The sequence below is a fragment of the Felis catus genome, chromosome D1, assembly GCF_018350175.1.
Source record: "Felis catus isolate Fca126 chromosome D1, F.catus_Fca126_mat1.0, whole genome shotgun sequence".
Taxonomy (NCBI): Eukaryota; Metazoa; Chordata; class Mammalia; order Carnivora; family Felidae; genus Felis; species Felis catus.
In genome coordinates, this window is record NC_058377.1 from 1,319,922 (window position 1) to 1,336,594 (window position 16,673).

At 43.0% G+C, this 16,673-nt stretch overlaps 1 protein-coding gene across 1 annotated transcript; it reads right to left on the minus strand.

Moving 5' to 3' along the window:
• Positions 1–1,290: 1,290 nt before the first annotated feature.
• MMP27 (matrix metallopeptidase 27) lies at positions 1,291–15,379 on the minus strand. Its single transcript, XM_006936578.4, has 10 exons — positions 12,282–15,379; positions 11,242–11,480; positions 10,015–10,163; positions 9,797–9,925; positions 6,680–6,841; positions 6,384–6,504; positions 4,991–5,121; positions 3,790–3,949; positions 3,073–3,176; positions 1,291–1,830 (listed from the first exon to the last, which is right to left on the minus strand). The coding sequence occupies exons 1-10, from the start codon at positions 12,381–12,383 to the stop codon at positions 1,595–1,597; spliced, it is 1,533 nt and encodes a 510-aa protein (XP_006936640.2). The 5' UTR covers positions 12,384–15,379; the 3' UTR covers positions 1,291–1,594.
• Between the last annotated feature and the right edge of the window lie 1,294 nt (positions 15,380–16,673).

The following is a 16,673-nucleotide window of genomic DNA, read 5'->3' on the forward strand; positions in this document are numbered from 1 at the left end:
ATATTTTTTGGAAGAGCAAATGTTTTAAATATTGATGAAATTTAATTCATCAATGTTTTCTTTTATGGCTCATGCCTTTGGTGCCCTATCCAAAAATCTCTGCCTAATCTAAGGCCACAAAAAAATTTTTTTTAAACTTTTTTCTTTTAGAAGTTTTATATTTCTACTAGAAGTTTTAGAAGCTTTAAGTTTCTACTAGAAATCTATGGTTCATTTTGAATTAATTTTTGTGAACTGTGTGAAGTAAGGATTGAGATTCTTTTTGTCTGTATATATGGATGTTTGATTATTCCAGCACTAGTTTTCACTAAGACTAGCCTAGTATCTACTATATTCTAGGTATTAAGCTGTACTTCTTAAAATTTTCTTTCTATTTTGAGCATGTGATAGCTCTTTTCTATATTCTTTTCTAATAGGGACCTGGGAACAATGAACTCAAGTTGGGGGGTGGAATGTGGTTGTAGTAATTCCTGAGATTTTCTCTGCATATTTTCTATCAGCTGGTATCTACTTTATCATCTCATCAGAATCAAATTCAACTGACATCCTCTCATCTTCTGGGTCAGAAAATTCATTAAGAGCTTATTCAAACATTTAGTTTTGAGGGTGTAAAGGTAAAATCTAAGCATTAAGAATTTAGAAACTCAACAAATAAGTGGTGTAGCAGAGAGGACAGGAGCCTTCCACTTACAGGTTTAGGCTCAGGTGACAGATATATTTTCAACATAGGGAGGAAATCTCTAAATTTCTTGTACATGAGATCAGTGTGTGTAAAATCTGATTTTAAGCTCTCTAAGGAATGGTTAAATGCATTGGCCTATGCTTGGGTGGTTGGCTGGAACACCACTTTCCTGCTTCTACTAGTTTCCTAATTGTTGGGGGAGCACCTGTTGTGTAACACCTCCTGGGTTTCTCTAGGCGATCACTCCTCTTTGGCAGGTGGAATAACTTATTTATTAGTGAATTTGGGGGCAACAACTGGGCACATGTGGCTCCATCCTCTTTCTTTCTCTTTGGGCTCCATGCAGCCTATAGAGGGCTCACATTCTTGTGGGGATGTGCTTCTTTCCAGTTCTTCCCATGACTTGAGTCTAAGTATGTCTTATTCTAGAATTTGATATTAGAAAGCTAGCTTGCCCACAGTTACAGTTGCTAACACATGCTCTATCAGTAAAAAAGGTGCCATTTTGCTCTTAGGATTGAACGTTACTTCTCAGTGGGTTCAGAGCATGGGTACAGACAAGGGTTGCAGTTTATGCGGCCTCTCCAACTGCAAAGGTCCAGACAAAATAGGATGCTAAAGATTGGTTTAATAAATGTCTGTAGTATTTAGTTATTATAAGACACATGGCTTACTTATCCAAGTCCACAAACACAAAGTAGGCTTACGATACAGTGCGAGTTTTGCTTATACATCATAACTTCCTGTAAAAAGAGTCAGGCAGCTCAAAGTATGTGTTGAGTCTTTATGCAATAGATATTTAGAACCAGGTTGGGCAGCTTACATTCAACAACAGTTCTATTCCACTGTGAAGCAGAGTTCAGACGAAAAGACCTCTTGAGGTTTATTTTAGGTCTATGAATTTATTGACAACTATATATATATTTTTAGCACATGAACAATACTGAAAATAAGCAAGTTTACATTCGTACGATAAAACATCTCTACTCCTCCGGAGTGTACTTCTTCCTCACTGACACTAAAATCAGATGATGAGTTTAATGGTTCTTTGCACTGAAACCAAGTATTGGTTTTCATCATTCTGGTAATGTTCTTTGCCTTAGGGTCATATTCAAACTGCTTTGATCCACGGAAGAAATAGAAGAATCCTAGAGAGAGGGGATCATATGTTACCTTGCACAACTATATAATGGTTCCACACTTTTTAATTGAATGGGTATAGAATAAAATAATTGGACATTATGGAGAGAAAAGAACCATCTACAATAATAGAGATATATTTTATTTTACTGCTGTCTCATGAAAAATGTTATTTTTATTTTCCCAAGGAAGACACCAAGGTATGAAACATGAATGTCAAGGGAGTTACCACCTTTCTAGCCAGACTGTGGTTCATGCCAAAGGTTCTCAAACTAGGTTTCAAAACAGTGTCTTAGCGAGCCACATATCCTGTGGATATGGCCTTGGGCCCTACATCCTCATTTTCCTTGAGTCATTCTGCTCCGTTTTAAGTATTAAGGTTTTATGTTAGATTTATCTGCAATAAAAGATGGTGTCACTCAGAAAAAATGTAGACTCCTGCTCACTCCACGTTCCAGGTTATTGTTCATTGTCAAAGTCTGAAGATATACCAGCTACAATGGTACATTAAATTGTGCGAGGTTCATTTAAAACTGTAGATTTCTGGATCTTACCCGCAGTTCTAGATCTTTTTTTGGAAACTCTGAAGAATTGGTAGTTTCTCACACAAACCCCAAGTGTGCACATTAAGCTATGCACTAAATAGTTTGAGAGTCACTGTTCAGTGCATGTGCTTAGTCATTTTTAACACGTAGAGCTTTTCAAACTCTTCAGGGGGTGTCTTTTAGCGACTATCTTGGATCAATGGTAAGTAAAGTTAATTTTGGTACTGTATGCATAGATTTGAAATAGTATAATCGAGAATATCATTTAGGGCTTACTAATTCAGTTTGTGAGAATGTCTGCCTGGTTAGAGTTTATTATTACATGCGCTCCAGAATAGTAAAATTACAGGGGACCTGGGGGGCTTGGTCGGTATCTGACTTTGGCTTAGGTCATGATTTCCTGGTTCATGAGTTCGAGCCCTGCATCGGGCTCTGTGCTGACAGCTCAGGGCCTAGAGCCTGCTTCGGATTCTGTGTCTTCCTTTCTCTCTGCCCCTCCCCCACTCGTGATCTCTCTCTCTCTCTCTCTCTCTCTCTCTCTCTCTCTCTTTCTCTCTCTCTCTCAAAAATAAATAAACGTTAAAAAAATTTAAAAAAAGAATAGTAAAATTACATTAAAATGGAAACACCTACGTTTCTGTGCTACCTTCTTTCACAGCCAGTAAAGTCTTCCAAGTATCCTAAAAGTTAGGCATTGATGCTTACCTTTATACTGGAAGGCGGCGTCAACTCGGAGACCAATTCCTGGGAAGTACTTCACCACCCTCCGTGGGTACCCTTTGTCCATGGTTTGGGTCGCTTCATCAAACCTGGATGCATGGGTTTGAAAGGTTTACAGGGGATCTTTGCTTGGTGGGGAGGACTTAATCCTTCACTGCTTGGACTCAAATTGGGATGCGGAGAGGAAGTAGCCTCTAGTAGAGGAAAACTATCAGGTCAATAATTAAAATAACTACAATAAATAGTTACAATTAAAATAATTAAAAACATGTTGGGGCGCCTGGGTGGCTCAGTTGGTTGAGCATCTGACTCTTGATTTCGTCTCAGGTCCTGATCCCAGCCAGGGTGGTGGGATTGAGCCCCACATCGGGCTCTGTGCTGAGGATGGAGACTGCTTCAGATTCTCTCTCTCTCTCTCTCTCTCTCTCTGTCCCTCCCCAGCTCTCTCTCTCTCTCTCTTTCTGAAAATAATTATTTTCACAAGCTTTATTATTTCATCTTATCTTTATTTATTTATTTTTTAAGTTGGAGAAAGATCTTCAGACTCACTGACACACTCTTTTGTTTGGTGAATGTCATCCACCCACATAATTGGCTTTAAGAAGCCTCTAGGTGAGTTCTATTTCTGCCTGTGTTAAAGTGAGGCTATGTGGATATTTTTCTGCAGAATGAAATGAAGGGGTTGATTGTCTGTAAACTGACCTCCAGCACCAGATGCCCACAAAGAAGTAGGTTTTTCTTAGGCTGTGGTCACAGACAGCCGCATCGATTTTCTTCACATGTCTTGGGAAGCCAAGTGTATGGATCGATTTGGGATAATCTGGCAAGACTGCATATCCTCTGATCATCCAGAAGTTGTCATCTAGGAAGAGAGAACGTGATTATCTTATCCATTTCCTAGAGGGAAAAAGAGATGTCTAAAGCAGTTTGAAAATAATGAATGTGTCATCTCTCAGGCTCAATGCCTAGAGATTTAGTGATCTTATGTCTCCATTTATTCTTACTGCTTTCATGAGCTGCTTTTATCGTTAGTTTTACACAAATAACATCCATCTACAGTTAATAGTGTTCGTGCACGCGAGTGTGCATGTCAATTGGTTTCACTGTATCGATCATTTCTCTGACAACTATGTTTGCACATGTTCTCCTAAATTTCAGCCTCCAAGGATTCTCAAAGGCAAGTAATCTGATGAAATCCAGATGAAAAGTAGCAATGCTGAATTAAATATAAGATTCCAGTTAAATTTGAATTGCAAATAAACAGCGACTAATTGGGGGCGCCTGGGTGGCTCAGTCGGTTAAGCATCCGACTTCGGCTCAGGTCAGGATCTCATGGTTCGTGGGTTTGAGCCCCGTGTTGGGCTCTATGCTGACATCTTGCTCAGTGCCTGGAGCCTGTTTCGGATTCTGTGTCTCCTCTCTCTGCCCCTCCTCAACTAGCACTCTGTCCCTCAAAAATAAATAAATGTTAAAATTTTTTTTTAAAAAACAGTGACTAATTTTTGGTAAAAGTATATTCAAAATACTGCAAGGGACATACTTCTACTAAAAACATTATGTGTTTTATCTGAAATTCAAGTAATCTTGTGCTGTTATTTGCCAAATCTGGCGACTGTAGTGGAAAGGGAATATAAAAGGGAAGTGGGTTACCTTCATTTGGTAGAAAAAAGATAGTTTTTAGTTTTTATCATGCAGGTTTCTTTTAGCTCCCGTGCAATGGGGATGATGTTTGTCTTCACAGTCACCGAGAACCCCTGGGTAGTTTTTCTTTACAACAGGAACCCAACGTCACGGCAGAAGCACTCTCCCTTTGGCCCGTGTGTGAATATTATGTTCCTGGTACCAGAAAAGCCACTGACCAGTTCAGGCATCCCGAGACAGAAACCGTGATGGGCAACGTTACCTTTAAAAACTAGAATCTTATCTTTGGGGTTCTCATATGCAGCTTGAATATCCGTTGGCAGCAATGGCCAGAACGAAGAGATTAGTTCAAATTCAACGTCAGTGATGTCATAATAGATCCTCCATACGTGCCTGTGTGAAACAAAACCACTTTACACATGCAGCCTATACTGCAGTGAAAACACTGTAAACCTAGGCTGGTCTCTTATTTAACTGGCTAGGATTCTCATCAGGTAATTTAGAGCATGAACACAATTTTCCTCGGCAAATTTAGGTGGGTGTGGGCTCAGTTCTACCCTTTGGACGGTCAAGGTCAGGACATGCCTTTGTGCCACTCTCCTGGGTGCTTACAGTAGCAACCTACCCACAGAAATGTCAATTCTGAGAGATCAATGGCCTCATTTTTGCCAAAGCAGCAATACTCAAGATTTGAAGGCAACGCCAAGCATTCTAAGAGGAACTCATGGGTCTGATGTTTGCTAGAATGAAGAAATGTTATCAGTGCATGCTATAGTATTTTCTCAGATGTTCCCCTCTGGCTGTAAAGCTCTGAGTCTACGAAGGAGACCCGCAAAGCCCTGACATTCTGTTTCCCTTCCCACACTGGTGATCCCTCCCTGAGACCCCCAGGTGGCCGCAGCTTCTGCTGTGAGGAGCATGTCATCTGAGTGCTGTGTAGTCGTGGGTGGAGGCTGACAGATCTCAGACACTCTGCCATTGTGCCCATACCCTTGTGAGATGGTCTATGTCCCAATGCTTGGTCTGGAAATACAGTCATGGTACACACAGCTGACTTACTGTGTTGCAATTCAAGTCCAGTAAGTTAAGCACGGCGAGAAAGAGAGAGAGAGAGAGAGAAGAGAAGAGAGATTTCTTACTATAGCCACCACACTGCGGCAACATTAAGGAATGGTCTGCTCAGACAGTGTGAACAACTGCCTCCCTAAGTAGGAAAAAGACCTAATTTTTATCATTTGGTGATTTCCAGGGGGTAAATACTCCAACCATGGGCAGTTTCAAGCTACCATAGTGAGGTGAAGTGGTTTGCAAAAGTCCCCAAAATTTAATGATTGGCTCCTGAAATGGTATAGGTCAGCTTCAGCACCGCTGAGACTGGTGTACTATTTGAGCTAAGAAGTCTCTGGAAGTGACTCTACCACACCTTCTTATACAATGGCAATGAAAAAAAAAATGCTTACGAACACTTAAAAATTAACTTACCAAACAAGCAAGAGATACATACACATCATAAAACATTAAAGTGCTATGGGCAGTTACAAAATGTAAAGGAGGAGGAATGTGTTCTCACTATCTGTGATTCTCTCTTCATCCCCAAATCTCTTGGAAAGAAAAATATTCACAGGAAGTTGAGGTGTTTAAGGGAAAGGGTTTACCTGCCTTTAAAGAACATTACTTCTCTGCGCAAAGTGGTGACAGCATCAAAAGTCAAATCAGGGTCACAGGCATGGGGGACAGTGGGTCCCTTTGGCTTAGCAGATGCCTTGGGTAGACTCCCTTTGATGAGAAAAGAAACACCACAGTGAATTAAGAAGGCGTGTGGAAATACCTACAGAAGGATCTTACTCAAGTATTTTCTTCATGGTGATATTTCAAGAAGTGATTTTTTCACTTCCCTTCTGGAAAGCTTCCTATTTAGTTCACGTATATTCAGATTTACGATGTTGCTCACCATAGATGGATTGGATTCCGTTGATATCATCCTGAGAAAGCGGGTATTTGTTAGGATCCAGGGAGACATAATTTGGGAACATCAAAGCTGTCTGATCATTGGAGTGCGAGAGCCCCAGTGCGTGGCCAAATTCATGAGCCGCCACAAGAAATAAGTTGAATCCTTAACAAAAACAGGAAAAACATAGGTATATGGGTCAACCAAAAGGAGAAGGGTTACATCTGAGACTAGGAAGTAACTGAGGGGAAAGAAGAAAAGGCTTGCCATTGCGGGGATAATTCTCTTATGCACCATGATGTATCTGGGAAATATTTCCATATGAGTAATTGGTATTAGTCATATCATGGAGAGATATGACCCAGAGCAAGTACATGGCAGGAAGCAGGAGTATCAGAAATGGACCCTATGTAGAAAATAGAGGGGCGCCTGGTGGCTCAGTCAGTTAAGCATCTAACTCTTGATTTCGGCTCAGATCATGACTTCACAGTTGGGTTCAAGACCCACCTTGGGCTCCGCATTGACAGCACGGAACCTGCTTGAGATTCTCTCCCTACCCTTCTCCCTTCTCCTCCCACCATGTGCACACATGCACACTCTCTGTCACAAAATAAATAAATAAACTAAAAAAACCAGAAGCCACCAGTTTTTGGTTGTTGCTGGGCTGCACTGTATGGGATCACGTATCTCCTACTTGTATCCTTCAGAGGTTCCCTGCTGCTGTTGGATCAAGTCCAAAGATCTTAAATGGCCATTTATGATCTAGTCCCTGCCTTTTTTCCAGCCTCACATTTTATTTCATATTTCATGAGCTAACCATACTGAATCATTTGCATGTCTCATTTGTGCCATAGTCCTTATTTTTAAAAGTTATTTAAATGTTTACTTGGAGGGGGGCCACGGGGCTCAATCATGATCCATGAGATCACGACCTGAGCTGAAATCCAGAGTCACATGCTTAACCGACTGAGCCACCCGGGCATGTTTCTTCTAATCTCTGTATTTTACCCCATACATTCTGTATACCCAGAATATTATCTCCCCCATCCTCTGTTTGCCTAGCTCTCCTATTTGTTGCTCAGGAAGCCCCACTAGAATCATCTCCTTCATGAGGTTTCTCTTATCCCTTCACCTACTATCCAGTGTTTCCATAGACTCAGTGTTTAATTGTGTCATAGCACGTACGGGACTGCATGAAGCAACCTTTCAGTACAGGGACTGTGTCTTAACAGCCTTTTACTCCTGGTGGTTACTAAACTACCTATCAGTAGCAGGTGCTTAATCATGGTTGCTGGATCTCCAGGTGTTTGCATGAAAGAATGTTTAGATGAGCTCCTACACAATGCATCGTCCCCCATCCCCGTACTTTCCCATACTAGAGCGCTCGCCATGCATGGTGAAATTGCCTTTTTATCCTGCTGTCTCTCCCACTGGTCTGTAAGGTTCTAAAGATAACACTGTCCTTGGACTTGCAATCAAGCCTATGGATCCTAAAGAAAAGGCTGAGCCTTCTATGATGGAGCCTTGTCCAATGATGTTTGCACAAAACAAACCTGGACCGGTCAAGAATTCTCTTATGGTCCTTCATGCTTTTGTGCTCTGGCCTTTGCTGGCGCCTCTTGTCTGGCTGGCAGTGTCACTGGGTATGCTTTTGGACAAGACGGGACAAGTGACTCATTGAAAAGATAACTCACACTCAGGTCATCTCAATGAATTCCAAACCTTTCTCCTGTTTTTTCAGACACTATGTTGTCTGTGTCCCATTCACCATTTCAGCCTGGCCTTCTGCCACAATCCTGGTACATGAGTTGGTTGGGTTATTCTGTCCAGAACACTCTCTATGCCACTTTGCTTTCTGAGTTCCTGCTTAGCCTTCAATGCAGGCTTGGTATCACTTCCTCCCCTGACCTCTGTGTTTGGGTTCAAATTTCTTTTACATGCTCCTACTACCTTGCCATTGTTTCTTCTATCCCAGTGTTGGTCAGACTGATTTTAATTGCCAGTTGACAGTGTGTGTCCCCTAGACTGTAAACCCCTGAAGGGCAGGGTCTATGTCTTGCACACTAACATTTACTCCATTTGTATCACAGTGGGTGTGGAGTAAGGGATTTTTGATTGACTTCATTTACCAAACGTGTGGAGCATCTATCACGTGCTGATTTGAACAAACTATGAAATTGACCCACAGACTATCTGGAGTTACTTGGTCAGGACTGAACTGTGATCTTGTATACCACACATAAAGAGAGCCATAGCCTTGCTCTCCTGGGACCCTGGAAACCAGACACCAGACCCAAGGCGACTGGAGTCAATGACAGAAAACAAACGGGGAGAATCTGAGAGTTTATGGAGACCTGCTCCTTTGTCGGATACGCACACATTTTCTGCAGTAAAGTTTTAGTGTTTGTTTGAAAAGTAATAAAATATTTCTTATTTTAGTACCAGGCAGGTGTTTAAAAGAAATAAAACTAACACAGTTGCTCTGAAGGAATAGTTTGGATGTGAAGATTAGGGTCAACTTCCTTCGTAGGTGGGCAAGTGTTAGAAGAGGAAGTTCATGCTTTTAAATAGACCTTGTACAGGCCATGAACTCACGCACCATCCTTCGATGACTAACTCAAGATGACCACCTCCCTAGAGTCTTCTTCAATCTGGAAGCCACAGATGACTTCTACTATCGGTATAACACACAGCACACTGTGCCTTGTGGGGTGGTTCTGTGGTCTGGGCCTCGCACCACACAACATCATGACCTCTGAAGGGCTGGAAACTTTCTAGTACAAGTTTGTGGTCCGTCCGATGCCTTGCACAGTTCCAGGCACAGAGTGGACCTTCAGGCGTTGTGGGTGTATGAATGGATGTACGAGCACAAGAAGAATGCGCCGATCACAGCAGGATGAGCAACTTTGGGAGGGTGTTGTGTGGATGAGGCTCTGACCTGTACAAGCACAACTGTCTGAAAGGATACTGAATACTTTCATCGATGTCATCTTGGAATATGGGAAACTGGGGTGGGAGGGGGTGGAATTGAGAAGTAAAAAGCAACTAATTGCACAGCTATTCGTTCCAGGGATTGTGCGGAATGATAAAATTTTTGTTCAGGAAGAAGATGGGACTCACCTGCTCCATCCTTGGTCCAGTTTTCATCCTCATCAAAGTGAGTGTCTCCACCCAGACCCAGCCCGGGAGGGAAGGCGTGGCCGAGGACCCCCAAGGGGCCGTCGAAGTAACGAGGACACCGACCGTGGACTGAGACACAATTCACAGGGGAGAAGGTCAGCCTCTTCAAATCTCCAGAGATGAAAATAGACATACTTTTCTGTCTGCTGTACCCTTACCTCGGGTCCTAAAGGCAATCATGATGTCTGCGATCCCCCTGGAAGTCTTGGTGAATGTTAGTGGAGTAACCCTGCTCCACACTTCTAGGCCATTCCTGATAGCCTCGTCCACGTCTGCTCGTGACATATCTGGAGTGTAGTTTACGATTCTTAAAAATTTCAAAAATAGACCAATTGGTTACACATGCACATAGGCACACACAGACACAAAGAAAATCATTTCTCATCGATTGTATGCTGCAGTGACTTCTAGTAGTGTGCTATTGTTGCACGTGTATCATACTTTTCTACTTTCACAAAAGCTATACGACCCAGTCCTCCCATCTGCCCTATTGATCAGCTAGTCTTCTAGCACTTTACAAATGAGGCTCAAAGAGGTTAAATGACGTCCTTAAGATCACCTCCGAAGTGGGAGAGCATTAATGTCATGTCTGTGCTTGCTGTGGACATGGGTGTATTACACAAACATTTTAAACAGATTGGAGGTTTGTTTTCTCAGATGCCTGTGGAAATCAGCCTTGAGCATGTGTCTCAAGAGTCTCCCTTGAGAGCCTTAAAGAATTACTCACTCAGAAAAAGATTTTCCTCTTGTTTATACTCCCTATCTTGCCAAACCTAGTTTTATTTTAATTCCTAAGACCCAATACAGTGAAGGAAGAACTAATCCTCTCTAGGGTCTATCAAGAGGGCCCTAGAGCAAAGTCAAGGCCACTGACTCATGTCAGAAGCACGCTTCGTCCTCTTCCTGCCAATGACCAGCCCCCTTTCCTCGACATGCCTGAGGGCAAACTCCGTACTTCACACCGGGGTCCATCTGAGACCCGAAGGCTCTAACCCACCTGTGTCCGTGACATGAACTGGCTGTGCCCCAGGCTCCTCCCATTCTCTGCTGATCATACTCCACCTGCACCTTCAGCCATCTGCAATCAGATGGTGGTGCTTCTGGTCCCACGGAGGAAGCGGCCGAGGCCAGAGACAAAAGCAAATCTGTCAGAGCCAGTCTGCTGCTAAGACTGACTATGGCAAACAACCTTCTGTTTCAGTGTCTCTGTTTGAGGTGGTCCTCAGAGTGGTGCCAACGTCCCAGTTTTGTGGGGAGAATTGCTGTAAGTGAGATCTGGGAAGGGCCATGCACCTAGCAGGTGCTTGGTAGAATAAACTACTGTTCCTCGCAGATTATACCCCAAGGTCTTGGCTTAGGGGGAAGTGAGTTGGCGGAGTCATTACCTGTATGTGAGGTTGTGTCTCCTCCACCCCGGGAGAGTGTAGCCATACTGACCCACATCAGGCACGCCACACCTGGGTGTCGTCATGATTGCAAGAGTGTTTGAGTCCAGCTGTCCAGTCACCGCCAATCCAAAAAATGCTTGCATTTCCCGAATTTTGCCATCTATGAGAGTCCTGTTCTTGCTTTGAACAAGATGACTCCCTTCTATTTCAAGAGAGTAGAACTGGTTGAGATACGCCTGGCCAAAGGGACAAAAAAAGAAAAAAAAAAAAAGGCACAGACTACAAGACAGCAGATCTGTATCTCAGGATAAAACAAAATTGCCTGAAACCCTTTTGGGCAGTGGTGGGGGTGGGGGGAGAAAGAAATAAGGAGCCAGGGAAGGAAGGAGCCAGACGGGGAAAGAAGAAAGGAAGGAAGGAGAGAGTCACCCTGTGTTTTCAATTTTCAAGAAGTGGCCGAGCTGTGTGCAACCAGAACCTTCCAAAGCACACAGCCTGTCATGCTCCAAATCTCCACAGAGGACGATCAGCTTCTTCCACGTGGTAAATGACCACACATCTTACCCATTTCTGCTGTTACTTTCATTTATGCTCCCTATAAATTTTGTTTCCTTGGGACAAATTCTAGAAGAGATACGTGGCTTTTCATTTGGCAAATTTAATTAATTTAACCAAACATGGCAAATTCACAGGACTGATCTTTAGAGGGAATGTCCAAGGCAATGTCTCTTTCATGCATATGGGGGTAAGCGGTCTAGAGTTAGAGCTGGGCCCCCCTGGTTGTACAGAGATGTCCATTTCTCCCAGGGCCGCCCTCTTGCTCCTCCCTCTGTCTTTACTTGGAACCGTCATGAGAAATGGTGGCAAATCTCCTTCCCCACCCCCATCCCACCCCGCACACGGTTACTTGGTGTCCTTGGAGCTGGGGGAAAGTACAGGAATCTTTTGGAGGAATTTGCTGTCTTTTTAGGTTCCAAGACAATTGGTACAATTCATCTTTTACAGATAGCCGACATCAACATTTATGGAGACAGTACCTGTGCCAGGTGCATGGTCTCCTCAGGGTCCATCTTTCGGGCTGTAGGAAACGCGGAGCAAAACGTTACACAGAGCAAAAACAGAAGCAGAAGGCTCTTCATTCCTCTCTCTTTTCAGTTGAAGCCTGTCTCTGTTGCCACAGAATTTAGAAAACAACAGTGAGACGTGGCATGAATTGGCTTGTATCGTTATTTAATTCGTAACAGGCAAGGACCACTTGCCATGAAGTGTGTCATGATATGCTTTTTTTTTCCCCTTAGGTTGACTTGGTTTTGCAATCATGATCTGCAGTTTTTTGGTTTTTTTTTTGTTTTTTTTTAGTAAACACAATCATTGCAATCATTGCTCGTTACTGAATGGAATAGAACACCAAGTCGGCCTCCAAGTTACTTTTGTCCTTGTGAAGTTGGGAGGTTTTCCTATGTTTGAAATTCTTGAGAGCTTATAATTTTCTTTTGAACGAACTTCCCAAATATCTTGGATAGAAAGGGGTTGTGAAAGGACACGGGACTCAGGAATCAGAATACCCTAATTAACTAGGACAAACTTCACATGTTCGTTGGGCACCTGTATTTGCCCGTCACCATAAATGGAAGCATGAAGAAGATACTGTTCCAATCTCGTTGGAGAATTCAGACATACACAGACGTGAATGCCAGACACAGGCAAGGGGCAAAATGTACAGGGAAGATTCCAGAGCTTGAGAAGGGTAGGGGGAGTGGGTCGCTGTTAATGGAGGTCCTGGCCGCAACAGGCAGGTGGGGCTTCCGCTGCGTCTTGAAGAATGGGTAGGATTTGAACCCCAGAGAGGATGTGTGGAGGGAGGCCATAGGAAGCAGGTAGCACAGCAGAAATGAAGCGCAGGAAATCTGGCCGATGGGAGCAAATACACGTGTAGACAGCCAAGCGAGATGGGGGTGGTTGGTCTAAGAAAGAGTGCAAGGAAAATGAATGTTTGGAATCTTTTCATGCCTCAGAAGGTCCCTCATTCCATCCTGACACTTGATCGAGGGTGTGTCCGTAGAATTTGAGGCTGAAATAAATTTTCTTTAGAACGTGGAAGGTAGTCTTCCCTTGTTTTCTAGAATGTGCTATTGTTGCCGGGGAGTCTTTTGTTCTGATTCTTGATATTTTTGCTTCTGAAAAATGTTGGAAATATTCTCTTTATGCAGATATCCTAAAATTTCATAATGATGTCTTTTGATGTGGTTTTCCTTTTTTCTTTTTTTCTCTTTTCTTTTTTGCGTTAACATGGCTGGGCGTAAGCAGTTCTGTCATTATGAAAACCTCAAGGGCACTTTCCTATGTTATTTGATAATTTCTTCCAACCCGATTTTCCTTCCTCGTTCTGGAATCCATATATCTATCGGAACTCTTGGATTGAATCTCTTTGCTCCTAATATATCTACTACCGTTTTCTGTCAACATTATTTCCCAGCCCAACAATTATGTTTCTTATTTCAGCTATATTTTTAGTTTCCAATGTTCTCTGAATATTTTACTTTTTCTTTTTCTCACATTTTTAAGGGGTGTTTGGATGTGAAATATGGCTTATCTTTTGAGAACTTATAGTATTTTTAAGTTTATCTTGACATCTTCTTTTACTCCCAGAATTGTCTCTGTTTCTTCAAAGTTTCTTTCTGGGTGTCTGTGTTTAACACTGGAAAATGTTCTCCCATGTTTGGATCCTTTGTGCTGTGCCATCTATTCAAGAATGAGAGAGCAGAGAGCTGCCGGGAGGCTCTGGGAGCACGGCCAGGACTTGTGAACCGATGACCCTCCCTGCGGGGAGGTGGGGTGTGCTCCAGACACTTCGTGTGATGCATTAGTTGGGATAAGATTTGGTTGAACATACGAGAACTCAAGGTGACAGATGATTCATAAAATAAAAGTTATTTCTCGTTCACACAGCAGAAGTCCGGGTTGGGAAGGGCAGGACCTGTCTGACAAGTCCCCACCCCGAGGACGCAGGCAACATCCACATCAGGACACTTCTCTCTCCGTGCAGCGCTCCGTGGTCCAGGCAGTTGTGTAGGCTCCGACCATTGCGTCCGCATTACAGGGAGCAGGAAGGAGGACGGCAGAGAAAGGAGGGTCCCCGTCTCTTCCGAGAAGCCCGTGCAATAATCTGCTCATGCATTTTGGCAAGATGTGAAACACTGGCCCCATCTGGCTATAAAGACCACGGCATCTGCTCTTTTAGCTGAATGCGTTGCTGCCTCCAATCCAAGTGGGGTCTTAGGAGGCGGAGAAAGGTCACGTAGGCTGTTAGCAACATGTGCCACCTGGAGATTTCTACAGTGTCACAATCTATAAAGCTTCCTTCTTGGGCTGTTACATCTCTCCAGAGAAGACTTCTCCAATTTCCCATCGTTTTAAGCTCCCACCAACAGATGTAGGAGATGTCTCTGGCACCCTTTCTGCTTAGTTCCCAGGGCACATGACATCCAGGAGCCGCCTGTGCGGGAGGGAAGCGAAGGAGGAGTGCGCCTGCCTCCCAGCCCTTCGAGATGTGAACAGTTAAAAGGGATTGGGTTGGCTTCTCAGGGGGTTCAGCTGGAATCGAGCCCAGAATGCCCATCGTAGGAAACTTGATCACACGTATTTGCACTGGCTTTTCTCGTCCACCTCAGGCTGCCTGCCTCCCCACCCTTGCTTCCTGGGACCACGTCCCCAGTGAATTGCAGCAACACCTAGACTTGGGCTTTGGTTTCAAAGAAATTTAAAGGAGATAACAAAATAACCTCATTAAGTTCTAAGCTCAGATTCTGACAGCTCTTAGGTTAACTTCGGTTTAACAGCCAGAAAATACCACGTATTGTCCAGAAGAGAACCATAAAACGAGGAGCAATTTCGGAATTCTTTCTTTCACTTCCTACAGCTGTCCACTTCCTAGGACTCTGTGAGATATGGTTAAAGAAATAACAAGGAACTCAGTTCTGCTCTCAAAAAGGTATAGGTGGGCCAAGAACCTCTCATAACTAGTTAGGGCAACAAGCAGGTGTTCTGAGAGGAAGCTCCTACCTCCATGCCTGAAAAAACAGACGTAAGAAGTCTTAGGAAATATAATAGTCTGAAATGGACTCTAATGTTAAAAATGAAATACTCTGTTCTGGGTGACTCGGTTGATTAAGCGCTCGAGTCTCCATTTTGTCTCAGGTCATGATCTCACAGTTTGGGAGGTCGAGCCCTGCTTCGGGCTCTGCATTGACAACACAGAGCCTGCTTGGGATTCTCTCTCCCTCGTCTCTGCCCCTCCCCAGCTCTCGCTCTCTAATAAATACACTTTAAAAATTTTTTTTAATGTTTTTATTTATTTTTGAGACAGAGAGAGACAGAGCACGAGCAGGGGAGGGGCAGAGAGAGAGGGAGACACAGAATCTGAAGCAGGCTCCAGGCTCTGAGCTGTCAGCACAGAGCCTGACGCGGGGCTCAAACTCATGGACCGTGACATCATGACCTGAGCCGAAGTCGGACGCCCAACCGACCGAGCCACCCAGGCACCCCTAATAAATACACTTTTAAAAAAATTAAAAAAAAAATGAAATACTCTGTTCTTACAGGTTCTTTTGCACTTGTTATATTGATGCAATGAATCACTCTTCTCTCTCACTTTCCCTAGCACAGTACCTGGGGCATGTCTGCGATTACTTACTGTTGAATGAATGAACGAATGGAATGACAGTACATCCTAGTTTGTTTTCTCATCTCGTAAAGTAAGTTGAGAAAAATGTGCTGACATATTTGAGGGAATCTGTAAAGAAAATCGGATCTTTACAAAATATTTTGTAAATGAAAAGGGTATCTGAAAGATTAATGTCAATGTAATAATTCTGGTAAGACAAGAAGTGCCTGCAAATATAAAATCTGCTATTCCTTTTTATACTTTATATGAACCATGTGGTAGCATCTTAAGAAATTATGGATCACAAGTCAGTCATTTAATATATTTATTTTAAATGCATTTAATAATTTTTGAACCAGAATAAGATACCAAATTCTACTAATTATCTGCGGGATTTAAAAACTAACAGAATAAGAAAATACAATGTGCTGGTAATAAATATAGTTTACAATGCACTCATTTAATGTGTAATAATCTGCATTACGTTCTAACAACTGCCGATATGGTGTTATAAGGATCTTGATGTCTTGGTTGGCCAGTATGGTCCCTGAAGTCCTACAGTTCTTGGTGGGAAAGAACCATTATCAAATGTATGCATCCAAGCTCAGTTTAATTTAGTGAGCTTCACAGTATTTTGTGCCCAGCACTGTTGTGTTGGTGCAGTAAATCCCACTTACTGGTAGCAGGTGCCCCCCAGAGTATCCCTGGAAAAAAAGAAATGGGGAAGAAGAAATCCAACTACTAGCCCTTTTGCTTGGAATCTAAA